Source organism: Kwoniella bestiolae, chromosome 5 (genome assembly GCF_000512585.2).
Source record: "Kwoniella bestiolae CBS 10118 chromosome 5, complete sequence".
Lineage (NCBI taxonomy): Eukaryota > Fungi > Basidiomycota > Tremellomycetes > Tremellales > Cryptococcaceae > Kwoniella > Kwoniella bestiolae.
In genome coordinates this window covers 261,830-273,925 of record NC_089245.1, presented here as the reverse complement: position 1 = coordinate 273,925, position 12,096 = coordinate 261,830, and the positions used below count along the sequence as shown (strand labels likewise).

The 12,096-nt window shown below is 47.3% G+C and overlaps 5 protein-coding genes across 5 annotated transcripts; 2 read left to right on the top strand and 3 right to left on the bottom strand.

Annotated features, from left to right (window-relative positions):
• Positions 1-69: 69 nt before the first annotated feature.
• On the bottom strand, positions 70-3,607 carry I302_106502 (uncharacterized protein; the record flags this gene model as incomplete). The annotated part of the gene is made up of 8 exons (XM_019192852.1): positions 70-144; positions 198-314; positions 393-474; positions 583-1,070; positions 1,145-1,230; positions 1,297-1,415; positions 1,486-1,993; positions 2,101-3,607. The coding sequence occupies 8 exons, from the start codon at positions 3,605-3,607 to the stop codon at positions 70-72; spliced, it is 2,982 nt and encodes a 993-aa protein (XP_019045849.1).
• A 523-nt stretch (positions 3,608-4,130) lies between these two features.
• I302_106501 (uncharacterized protein) lies at positions 4,131-4,898 on the bottom strand (the record flags this gene model as incomplete). The annotated part of the gene is made up of 4 exons (XM_019192853.1): positions 4,131-4,518; positions 4,579-4,678; positions 4,738-4,758; positions 4,823-4,898. 4 exons carry the CDS (start codon positions 4,896-4,898, stop codon positions 4,131-4,133), a joined length of 585 nt encoding a protein of 194 aa, XP_019045850.1.
• A 359-nt stretch (positions 4,899-5,257) lies between these two features.
• Positions 5,258-6,744, top strand: I302_106500 (uncharacterized protein; the record flags this gene model as incomplete). Its single annotated transcript, XM_019192854.1, has 8 exons — positions 5,258-5,279; positions 5,351-5,379; positions 5,434-5,484; positions 5,545-5,671; positions 5,761-5,885; positions 5,965-6,090; positions 6,205-6,381; positions 6,520-6,744. The coding sequence occupies 8 exons, from the start codon at positions 5,258-5,260 to the stop codon at positions 6,742-6,744; spliced, it is 882 nt and encodes a 293-aa protein (XP_019045851.1).
• Positions 6,745-6,829: 85 nt separating this feature from the next.
• Positions 6,830-8,496, bottom strand: I302_106499 (uncharacterized protein; the record flags this gene model as incomplete). Its single annotated transcript, XM_019192855.1, has 8 exons — positions 6,830-6,960; positions 7,022-7,097; positions 7,157-7,255; positions 7,373-7,506; positions 7,622-7,846; positions 7,903-8,019; positions 8,129-8,279; positions 8,413-8,496. 8 exons carry the CDS (start codon positions 8,494-8,496, stop codon positions 6,830-6,832), a joined length of 1,017 nt encoding a protein of 338 aa, XP_019045852.1.
• Positions 8,497-8,776: 280 nt separating this feature from the next.
• On the top strand, positions 8,777-12,043 carry I302_106498 (uncharacterized protein; the record flags this gene model as incomplete). Its single annotated transcript, XM_065870285.1, has 10 exons — positions 8,777-9,008; positions 9,141-9,206; positions 9,277-9,620; positions 9,729-9,782; positions 9,846-9,923; positions 9,984-9,999; positions 10,055-10,180; positions 10,241-10,359; positions 10,428-11,694; positions 11,823-12,043. 10 exons carry the CDS (start codon positions 8,777-8,779, stop codon positions 12,041-12,043), a joined length of 2,523 nt encoding a protein of 840 aa, XP_065726357.1.
• Between the last annotated feature and the right edge of the window lie 53 nt (positions 12,044-12,096).

Genomic DNA, 12,096 nt, shown 5'->3' with positions numbered 1-12,096 from the left:
AACAGGTCCGAGATTGACAGGTATATTGAGATGATCGAAACATGTAAACAGGAATTTGTGCAGGACGGCTTAGAAAGCAAACAACGCGGCGCCCTTTTTCCTGCCAAACGAATAGATCAACAGTCCCGAGCCGAACAATCCGACCTGTAGTATTTTTCATCAGCTATGGCTCAACGGTACTTGATAGGGTAGCTCACTGTAATACCGATCGCAACTTGGACCATCCTAAACCCAATGATCAATCCCTGGGAGTACGAGTCGGAATGATGTGGGTTGGTGGTCATTGCTAGACCTCCTGCGGCTGCTATCCCGGACTATGTGAGACCCAGATCTATCAGCAATCATCTTTGTAATGGCTACGGATGTAGTAAGAGATAAGAAGTGATACTCACAGGAACCAAGAACAAGACACCAGGTACCATCGACGTAAACGCTGTTCCGCCAAATACCCTTGAATAGATATTACCCATTACCCTGTACGACAACAAGATCATCAGCATCTACATCAACCCCTCTGCTCTTTAGATGTACACGACTGATCAGAGGAAAAGATAGGAGCGATCAGGAAGAACGTCAACTCACCCAATCACAAACGCCCCCAGCGCAGACACCACATCACTCCTATCAAATATATAATGATTTGCCAGCGCATTTGTCAAATACCCAATACAGCATATAAAGCACATAACAGGTAATTGTCTACTTCTGAGAGGCTGCATATTCCACATACTCAGCAGAACACTGAATATGGGAATAAACAGTATCAGGTAGATCTGAGGCATTCCCTGCCTCCACCATGGCCAATCTGGATCCCGAACGCAGATGATAGATCCCTGATTGAGGTTCGAGGTGATTTGGTCGGTCGTCGAATTGGAGAATGTGAATGTCCCGTTAAACATTGGAATTGGTAGACCGGTCGTGGCTGAGGTGAAATTCAGCATGGAATCTGATATGAATTGACCGTGGACCTCGGCGTAGGAATGGGCGGCACGGGCTGCTGCCTGGGAGGCTATTCGGGCGTTACGGTCGAATACGTAGAATAGGTCGGAACCTATGGTGATTCCGAATCCCTATATCAAGTAACACAAAATGACATTAACCAGTTATTGATGAAGACAACTCGGTGGTTGAGAGGGTAACTTACCAAGAACAACGAGTAGATGATCGCGTAGACCATTCTGACCGATCCTGACATGATGTTCTTGGAAGCGAGTTCAAGAGAACCACATACTGCATTTTAGTGTCGAGATCAGCTTACCTATCGTGACGATGTCTTGCTTGGATAGCTAAACTCACAGATAGTATACCCAGGCAAGATCAACACGACACCAGCAGAAGCCACCGCTTGATAGCAGAATATCCCCGTGGTTGACAGACCTCTAGCCGTAAAAGACACGACAGTAGCGATGGATATCCTATCATACACCACAATCGTCAACACGCCACCATACCAAACCAAACAAGTCAACGATAAACTGAACTCACTCAAAGATATTAGAGTACATAGCACTCTTACTAGCCACATGAAGCTGCATGAAACTCAACAAAATCCCCAACGCCCCACTAGCCAAACCATCTACCAAACTACCCCCAAACCCAACCGGAGCGATCAACCCAGAACAGAGAAAAGCGAGTAACATCCTCTGCCAGAGGTTATACTCCATAGGAGCCTTGATAAGCTGGTGGATCATCCTCGTCCCCTCGGCAGCATCCATCTCATCGTGCACCACGCTCTTATAGATATTATGCACTTTGTGCAGCTTGCCTAATTCCAGCCCTCCATTCTGGACTTTGACGAAGTGCGTCTCGGATGTTCGGGTGTCCATATCTCCAAAAGAGGCTATGACGATGGATGGGAAATGGATGAATTGGGCGTCGATCTCCAACACGAGGGCGGTAGCACCAAGTTGCGATTCGATACGGTGCGAGGGGGCGCCGAAGGTCATTAGTGCTTTGGCGAGTTTCAGGACGAATTGTTGGCGGGTAAGGATGTCTACGTGAGGGGAAAGATTGAGATCAGCAAACCACTTCAAAGTTGTTACTATCCGTTGAGATCAAGGCAGCGGGGCTGGAAATAGTAGATGAGGACGAGCGACCCACCAGCAACATGCAATTGAATACTCGCTCTCCTCTTCCTCCTTCCCCCAGGCAAGGTACTATCCCCCGTCCCAGTCCTCATGAACGGCAAGTCCGAAAGACTATTCCGTCTCTTATGTTTCTTCTTCTGTCCCGTAACTCTCGGATCATTCTCGTCAAACTCATCCGCCCCACACGTCGTACTAGCTCTACTATCCAACCTTCTAAGCCCCAAAGATTTCATCGTAGGTAATAATCCAGGTCCTTTACTCTCTCCACCCCCAAAGCCAGATCTGGAAGAGATTCTTCTACGCATGGTATTGGTCCGTCCCGTCAATTTCAAGAGCTGAGAAAATACACCACCCTTAACGTGGTAGGTGGATTCATCATCGTCTTCCTCCAATTGTCTTGTTGTTCTTCGCCTCATACCTCCATCGGTGGGAAGGGCAAGTTTGGACGAATCGCTCAGACTCCTCTGTCTACCTCTGACGTTAGGTGAAGGATTGGAAGAATACTTTGCTTTCTCATCTTCGTAGAGCGTTTCATCCGAGTCCGACACGGTCCGATGTCGTTTCTCAGATGGATCGTCAACCCACAGCCTATCTTTCCCATCGTCATACCCCTGAGTTTGAACTGGACCTTGAGACTCCCTTCGATGATCTTCTACGGTATACGAGTCCACGGGATGTTGATGATACGACGGAACGGGGGAATACCTTCTCTCCTTCTCGCCGAACGTACCCCTGTTCCCGGGGGAGAAGACCTCCTGGTTCCGAGCAACAGGTGAGCCACTGTTCATATTGGGTGAACCGCTAGGTACAGAGAATCGATGTTGGTCTAACATCCTTCTAGGCGGGGTATACCCGATATTCGGAGCTGAAGCACGAGCCACGCGATATGGCGAGGTCGTAGGTGGGAGATCTTGCTCGGTATAAAATCCTGATCTGGGACTACCGTTGACTACCTCTCTATCTCTGTGAGCGAAGGAGGATCGAAGGGCTGAAGGAGGTCTGTAAGGCGATGGTGCATCTTCATGATAAACCGTTTGCTGGTGTTGGGCGATCGAACCCCTAGGTGACGAAGTGAGCTGTTGATGGTACTCTTCCTCGGTTGAATGGAGGGTATCTAAAGTCGGGCGATGTTGAGCAGTCGACCACCTCCTACCACCCACCACTCTAGGCGGCGTAGCAGTGTACCCATCATGTTGTTCGTATTGCTCCTGCTCCACTTGATCAGGTATTTCTCTGTAATACCCCGCCTGAGCCTGATGAGAGGGCTCATCGACCGATTCACCCAATTCAACAGGTTCGGAATGGAAGGGGTACGAATTGGAATCGTAGTACTCTGGACCATCCTGAGCATCAGAGTAAGTAGATACGATGGAAGTTCTTTCTCTTTGAGGAATGGGGTCGTGGGAGGGAAGGAAGTCGGAAGGATCGGATCGAATGGGGGCGAGCTCTTCGCGCGAGAAACGCACTTTCGAGTCTTTTCTGTCGCCTGGTTTCAGGGCGGGACGAGGGGGTTGTGACATTTGGGCAGGAGTGGCCAACGTCAGGGGTGGGCGCGAGATGGATTTAACAAGATGATGGATGGTATGAGATATCAAGTGAGTGAATGTAGTTTGAAGCTGATTAAAGAAGTTTCAAGCAAACCATTAAAAGAGAGAGATTGTGGAAATTGAAATTCGATTGATAAGGTATACTTATTAGTATGCCTATGAGCCCATTGTCAACAACGGATAGAGTATACCCCTCGCCTGAAGTTATCAGCCACTTTGACGATAACCAATGACGAAAAGGAATGTTTGAGTTTGGACCGGGCAATCTGGCTGATATATACCGTGATGGACATTTTAGCTTAGCTTGGGGTTTCTCTTGGTATAACAATGATATGTCGTAGTCTACATATCAGCCATACCAATCTCCGTTTTCCAGTCTTAGCTTGCAATCCCCTGCAAGCGACTTTAGTGATCCCCGGTCCGTATGACCTATCAATGACGGAAATTCGGGATGATCTTCTATACTCTATTCATGTCTGCCAATCATGGTCTCAATCTAAGCACCTTTCAAATCATATTTCATCCCCTCCAGCTCATTCAGCCTCTCTTCAGAACCCCGTTCCCCCCTTCTCTGAACATCCACCGCACCCACCACCAGCGTGGGGATAATCCATCTTGCCACTTCTCCTAATTCCAGCGATACCGCATCTACGCCGGAACCAGGAAGGGAGTGGTGATATCGTATGAATAGTGCGCAGAGGGATACGGTCAGATGGATGGATAGGGAGTATAAGTGGGTTTCAGGTGATATGGGTTTGATGTTCAATCGCGAGGGTATATGATCTGGTGAAAGGGAGAAGGGGAGGAGGACGAATTGGATGATTGAGAGGATACTGAATATGGGGTTGGGGGATGAGAGGTGGTCGAAGAATTGCAGGGTTGATCTGTCCCATTAAGGGCTGTCAGTAAAGGTACTTGACCAATAAAGAAGGGATGCAACTTACATGACAAGTGCAGTCAATACTCCTATATCCAGAGCCATATGAGCTTGCTTGTTATCATTCATGTTCTTCTGTCTGAGCAGTTTGATTTGTTCATCTTGACCTGCGTTATTTCGTAAGGTCAGCTAGTCTCCTACTATTCAATCAATTCTGTCAACTCACCATCGTTATCCAGTATCTCAGCTGTACATGGTGGATTAGCCTAAGCACCCGCGATCTTTCCATTTGAGTGAGTCTTGCGACTCACCAGGTGTCAGAGGTTCTTGGTCCTCTTCCCTTTCTCTCCTTTGCGCTGCTGTTCTCTTTCTCGCTTGGCCTGCCATGATGGGATGATTACGGTCTTCGTCATGCATCTATCATGCGATGCTTTTGACTTCCTTAACATCAAGAGCTGGCCTACGGAGGACATGCACAGATAGAACCAAACAGATAAGCCAGAATGTAGGCATGGACGCGTTGAGCGAACGTCACAGCGGTGGTGCCTAATCAATCCTGGGTTCCAGCATGCCTAACTTCTGACCATTTCCCCGCATGCATCATCATGGTCGAACACGCGTCCATTTCATTCTACGAAGAGACATATCATATACAAGTATAAGTTAGCATACAATAGACACTATACACCCCTACATCTTCATATCTACCTCTACCTACCTCGAACCAGCACTTGCAACCAGCTAAGATGTCGAGATCGTACGATAGAGGTGAGTAGCAGCTCGCTCCCTTCCTGAACATGGCAAGGTGGAACAACCGCTAATCGTCTTGTCAATCTCAGCGTTGACCGTCTTCTCCCCTGATGGACATGTAAGCTTTTCCTTGCACACGCCCATGGATCAAGCTGATAGGAGTGCAATGTAGCTGTTTCAAGTAGAATATGCCCTCGAAGCTGTCAGAAGGGGTACATGTGCTGTAAGCTCACTTCTGCTCGATCTCGAGATTACCCAGCTGATCGTGGAATGGGTCGAATAGGTCGGAGTAAGGGGCAAATCATGTGTGGTATTGGGAGTAGAAAAGAAATCGACATTGCAATTACAAGATCCCAGGACAGTAAGGAAGGTAGCCATGTTGGATGATCATGTCTGTGTAGCTTTTGCAGGTCAGTCCTGGTCATTTAGCTATCCCCTCCCTCATGCCTTTTCACGGTACAATGGAAGGAAAGCTGATTCGTCTTCCTGGCCATTATAGGCTTAACGGCAGATGGTCGAATCCTGATTGACAAGGCAAGAGTGGAATGTCAATCCCACAGGTTAACGGTTGAAGATCCAGTTAGTATCGAGTATATCACAAAGCACATTGCGGGTATTCAACAGGTAAATTCACACTTCAATCTTTGATAACCCAGGGGTCGCAATCACGGCTGAGGCTTACTGATTCTCATGTATGTCATAGAAATACACCCAATCAGGTGGTGTAAGACCATTTGGAATCTCAACATTGGTAGTAGGCTTTGACCCCAACGATAAGATACCTAGATTGTATCAGACTGAACCTAGTGGTATCTACTCGGCGTGGAAGGTGGGTTGTCACTCTTCTATACTGACCCAATGTCCTTTCCCTTTCGCCCTTTCGCCCTTTCGCCGTCTCATGTATTGCATCCCCAGGCTAACGCTTCTATGTTATGACTGTTAGGCATGCGCCATCGGGAGAGCATCCAAGACAGTTCGAGAATTCCTAGAAAAGAACTACACAGAAGACTTACCCCGTGACGAAGCTATCAAATTGACCGTCAAATCGTTGCTCGAGGTGGTACAGACCGGTGCTAAGAATATTGAGATTAGTGTGATGGAGAGTTACGGTGTGATCTCTGTGAGCGAGGTTTTACTTTATCATTCAAGCCTTCTGCACATCCATATACCAACACCAATTATGATATCCCACCTTTTTCTGTACTGATCTTTGATTTTCTGCGACGTATGCTGACAAACCATTTTTTGCCTAATATAGAACCTCGAACAATCCGAGATCGAAAAGATAGTATCTCAAATAGAGTCCGAGAAAGAAGCCGAAGCGGAGAGAAAAAGACAACGAATCGCCGCCACTCAAGCTGGCCAGGCATCTATGGCGATGGGTTCAGCTGCTGTATCGGGCACTCAGACTCCTGCGGGCGGTGCGGGCGATAGTGGAGAGGGTCATGCGACGGTTCCAGGAGAGGAGACTGGTGTGCAATAGACTGGTTCTCTTCATCTAACAAATGAAGAGTGGGCTGTTAGCTGTAGAATTGAAGAAGTATGATATGCATGTATATACATTGATCCTAAGGATATGATACCATCCTTGGTAAAGTCGCATAAGGCTTTTTCAGTCCCAATTTATCTATCAACTTCGCTGGCATGCAATACACTGGATCTATATCTTCCAGACCTGGGTATCCGAGGAGCGATAGACCTATAAGAAAGCTTGCTTAAATGACTATATTCGAGGTACAAAAATCAGTGATATGGCTCACCTGCGACACCAAACAAGGTATGAAACACATCCACCCAATCACCCGGTCTATCCGCTATACCCCCGTCGTCTAGGTCCTATAACCAAATCAAGGTGAGTTTGACCCTAAAGTAGGGAGATGGACAGAACAACATACTTGGGCACCCAGTATGAACCCTATTAATTTGTCTTTGTTTATCCAATGGAGTTTACCTAGTATTGATATTGAGGCGAGACACCACCATGAATAGCATACCTGTGGGGTAATGGTCGATAGGAGACAGCATCAGCGATAAACTGTCCTCGTGCCAACGATCTTCCAGAGAGTAGAGAAGATAGGAATATCCCATTGAGTATGGGAAGTTAGACTCACATCCTCCAGCTTCTCCGGACGTCCATTCAACCCCCCATTGGGTAATTGTCTCTCACTCAACCAAGCCCCAAGAAGGGGTATATCGATGAGATCCTGTCGACCGAGTATGGATAATGCAGCTGTACAGACCCATACTATCAACGAACACAAAATATCAGCATCTCCCCATTTCACCACTGCTCATCGTCTAGTGATAGATGTTGAAAGAGGTTATGAGTGAGATATATGTCAAGAGGGAAATGAACCCACCCTGCCCCGAATGACTCTCCGCCCCTGGAACTCTCCCAAATCCACCATCAAAGTTCCTACACCTACTTATATACTGTACTATCTGCTCTCGTTTCTCCGTGGGTATCTGATCGAGTTTCCCGAGAAGGGATAGGGAGGATAAGAGGATGTAAGTGAATCGAGTATCGATCTCACCCCATGAGTCCCCTGAGACTGAGCCGTCGGGGCTTATACGGTCTAGGAGGACTAGAGTGATTAAAGATCAGCATTGAAATCTCAGTAATAAGCAGAGTATAACCCACATTTCGTCACACTCTCCACGTCCACTCTATCAATAGCATCCTGCATCAACATGATCTGTATACCCGATAATGTCGATAGGATATGGCCATCGTGATTCGGATGAGGACCAAAAGTACCTATCACCATATAAGCATTTAAACCATCAGCGAAGATACCCCTCTTTCCGCCGCGGAACTTGCTTCCTTGTGTGCGGAGTATATGAGCAGAAGGAGAAGGGCAGCTCACCCGCCTCGTCGTCCCAGCACGATAATACATACTCTATCACACCCTCCCTATCTAGCGCATAGGGTTGACCCATGATGTGCGATGCTGTGAGGCCCCAGTAGATACCATTGAGTCGGAGGTGCGAGGTGAGGTGGTATGCTAGGTCCTGGCGCTGTAGGTAGACAGAGTATCAGCACTGTTAATTATACCGTTGGTTTGTCTCCTATATATCATACACCAGATCATATGACCCGGTCCATTCATTCAATCCCCCAACGTAGGGTTTTGTGGGAGGTCCAGCTCACCTTGTCGAGGTTCTGGATGTACTTGATATGCAGTGGTATGTCCAGCTTGATAGCTGATGAGGCTGATGTGCTGGTCGAAGCCATGTTGACCAGAGTTTCCCTAGAACTGTTATGCTCGTTGAGATAGAGAGGAAGAAGGGGAAGAATGGATAAATAAGCAAGAGGAGGATGACGATGATGACGAGTGGAGGTGATCCAGCGGCGAAAGAGTGAAAACAATCATCTATTCATCCATCTTTCTCTTCTCTTTCTTCTTCTTCTCATCACATGATAAACATACAAGAATACTATCTTGAGATCGTCCGAAGATGCCAAATCACAGCTTGATACAGCAATAGACACCACTCCCATATTCTGACTCAACATGGAACCTATCACCCCCCTCCCCACTCCCACATCGACCGCCCTCCGCTCATCCTTCATCATACCTACATTGCCTCAGATCCTCTCTGAACTCATCCAGAACTCTCTTGATGCAGGATCGAGACATCTTGATATCTCCATCTGCCTGATCAAGGGTAGCGAGAGTATACGAGTGAGGGATGATGGGTGTGGGATAGGTGAGCAGGGGTTGAGGAAGGTTGGGAAGAGGTTTCGTGAGTGCCTTCTTTGCATTGTGTTCATTTCATATCGAGCAGTATGACCTCCAACGGCTACTCGCCGGCTATCTATCTTACTCAGATCTTGGGCTTCATATGTGTACCTGTTGACGTTCTCTGGTAATTTAGGAACCAGCAAAACACTCAACGAATCCAACCTAGGCTCAGTGGGCTCATACGGATTCAGAGGGGAAGGTGAGCTGAGCTATACTGATATTTTTCGCTCGTAGGGGAAGTGACAGCTCATCCTGGTGATCGTTACTAGCCCTATCATCCATCGCATCCCTCTCGCTATTGAGCATCACGAGCAAGACCAATCTCACTCTCAAAGCAATAACGAAAATAATGAAATCCTCTAAAACGCTATACCTCGGTAACGACCCCTCACGGCATATCCCCTCTGATAGCGGTACGATCGTCACTGTCAAGGAGATATTCCATAATATACCTGTACGGAAGGAAGAGCTGCAACGGTCAAATGAGGATACGTTGATGAGGCAGTGTAAGAAGTTTATTGAGGTGTTTGCGCTGGCTAGGTGCGGGGTGAATTGGTTGGTATGGGATGAGAGGGGGATGGGGGATAGGAGGAAGGTCTTGGACATTAGAGGGGTGCGCATCATTCTTTTGCTCATCTCTTGTCATGCATTCGGATCCCCTACCTTAAGCGTTCCGATAGAGATGGAACACGAATATTGACATTCTGAATTTCTCTGTTAGACCAAATCCAATGTCCACGTCTTCAGATCATTATATGGTAATGCTCTTGTAAAGGTCAGTTACAAGACTCATCATCCTCGAGTGAGACACATCAGCTGACCGGGCAAACATATCTAGCGAGTCCAAAATATCCGTGTATCTGCTGGCTCAAACCGAGTCGATGGATTTATAAGTCTTTCTGGCGATATTACCAAGGTAAGCTGCCTCACGATCAAACACTTAGCCAGACGTGATTGACATTCGATATTCCCATAGTCTCACCAGCACTTATGTGAGCTGCCCTGACATCGTGAGAGGTGGAAATCAGCTGACATCGTTATCGGTAGACATCAACAACTACCCCATCACTCGTTCCGACTTGCACTTGGCTATTTCCAAGAAGTTCTCCGATAGCAGGTTCGGTACGTTCGCTTCTGCAGGTGAACATGATGATCTGGAGGACCTCAGTGCAGGTAAGTCATCAGTTGCCACGGATGTATGCAAGACCCACAAACAGCTGACACCAGACACAGAAAGACGAAAATCGCCTAGAAGGCTTGAGAGACATCCCATATATGTGCTGAATGTAACTATGCCATCGGAAGAGGTGGATGTCAGCTTCGAACCTGCTAAAGGTATCTTGGGGTACAAGGCGAGTCCTGCAGCAGCTGTGTAAATCACTTTCTAGGGATGCAGCTGACGAAGTGGCTCGGACAATAGGACTTCGCCAAAGTGCAAGCGCTCCTTCTAGCTGTGGTAGATGAGTTTCTCAAAAAGAATGGGTACGATCGAATCAAATCCAACATTAAGCCCCTCTCACCAAGTTCCACTAAAGGTGCTGCGACGAACCTAGTCTCTCCAGCAGCTGCATTACATGGGAAATCACCTTTAGGCAAGGAATCAACCTCGCGTCAGGATGTAGAGAATGGATGGGACTTAAGCAAACCAACATCACTATCGTTTTCAAATCTCAATCCTTCAGCGACATCTACTCGATCGCTCGATGTTGAAAATACCAACCCTGATCCACAACTATCGTCTCAGCCGCCTCATCCGACTGGGATCATACCTCCCACTCCACCTCTGACGCCTTTCGACCAGATCCTAGCTCTCAAGAGGCCATTGCCCACTACGACCAACAATTTCCCACCTCGGATATCCGAGAAACCAAGTCAATCTCATCAGTGGATAACGGATCTGGAAAACAGCATAGATAGTGGAGCTCTACCTTTCACTCGTCGAACATCACCTAAGAAGAGGCGACTGGAGGTTATGCAATCCGACGAAACCCCTTCGGAAGATGAGGGGTGTACGTACCATCACCATGATCAACCCATTGATCCGCTATCCGCCCGTCCCATCACCCTCGAATCTCCAGCGAAGAAACGCAAGATCGATATCCAACTGCCCAAATCGTCCTTGAAACATGCGCACGTAATAGGTCAAGTGGATAAGAAGTTCGTGGCTGTTACTCTACCCACTTCCAAAAGCGAAGATAAAGCGGTGGTTTTGGTAGATCAACATGCAGCGGATGAGCGGATATCAGTAGAGAACATCTTGACTTCCTTGTGTATGGGATTCAGAACTGGTGATATGGCAATTACGAAGTTGACAAAACATACACCTACCATTCTCCTCACAACTTCCGAGTCTGAACAGCTAGCTCGACCTGGGGCAATGGATGTATTCAGAAGGTGGGGTATTCACCTTACTCTCCCGTTCTTAGGAATTATCGAGGGGGATTACGTGCAAGTTCAGGTGGAAGCTGTGCCTTCTTTACTGGTCAATAGGCTGGGGAAGAAAGAGGGCGTGGAGATGACTCGTTTGATTAGGGGGTATCTACCTGTTTTAAGTGAAGAGATGGGTGGGATCAAAGCTCTGCTTGATTCATATTCCCGTGTTAAGCGGGTAGAAGGAGATTGGGGCAAAGAGATAAGGTTTATGCCTAGGGAAATGCTGGAATTGGCCAATTCGAAAGCTTGTCGAGGTGAGTAATACCATACACTTCAATCATCTCTTAGACACGGTATCGGTAGTTTAGCCCATTTCACCGGATTCACTCTGCTACCTCTCATGCACTCGATTGATGTCAAAGCTAATACTTTATCTTACCAGGCGCAATAATGTTCCAAGACTTCCTGAACACAGACCAACAATCCCGCCTGGTATCCCAATTGGGCCAAACGAAGTTCCCCTTCATGTGTGCTCATGGTCGACCCAGTATGATCCCTCTTGTAGCTTTACAAGTCCCGCCAGCTATCAGCACGAAAAAGGTATGGAAGAGGGAGATTGATTGGAAAGGATGGAAGGCAAAATCACAATCATCCAGCAGATAGTAAGCGAATGGACGATTTCATTGTTTTTGGTATTTTGTACTCGTCTTGTAGCT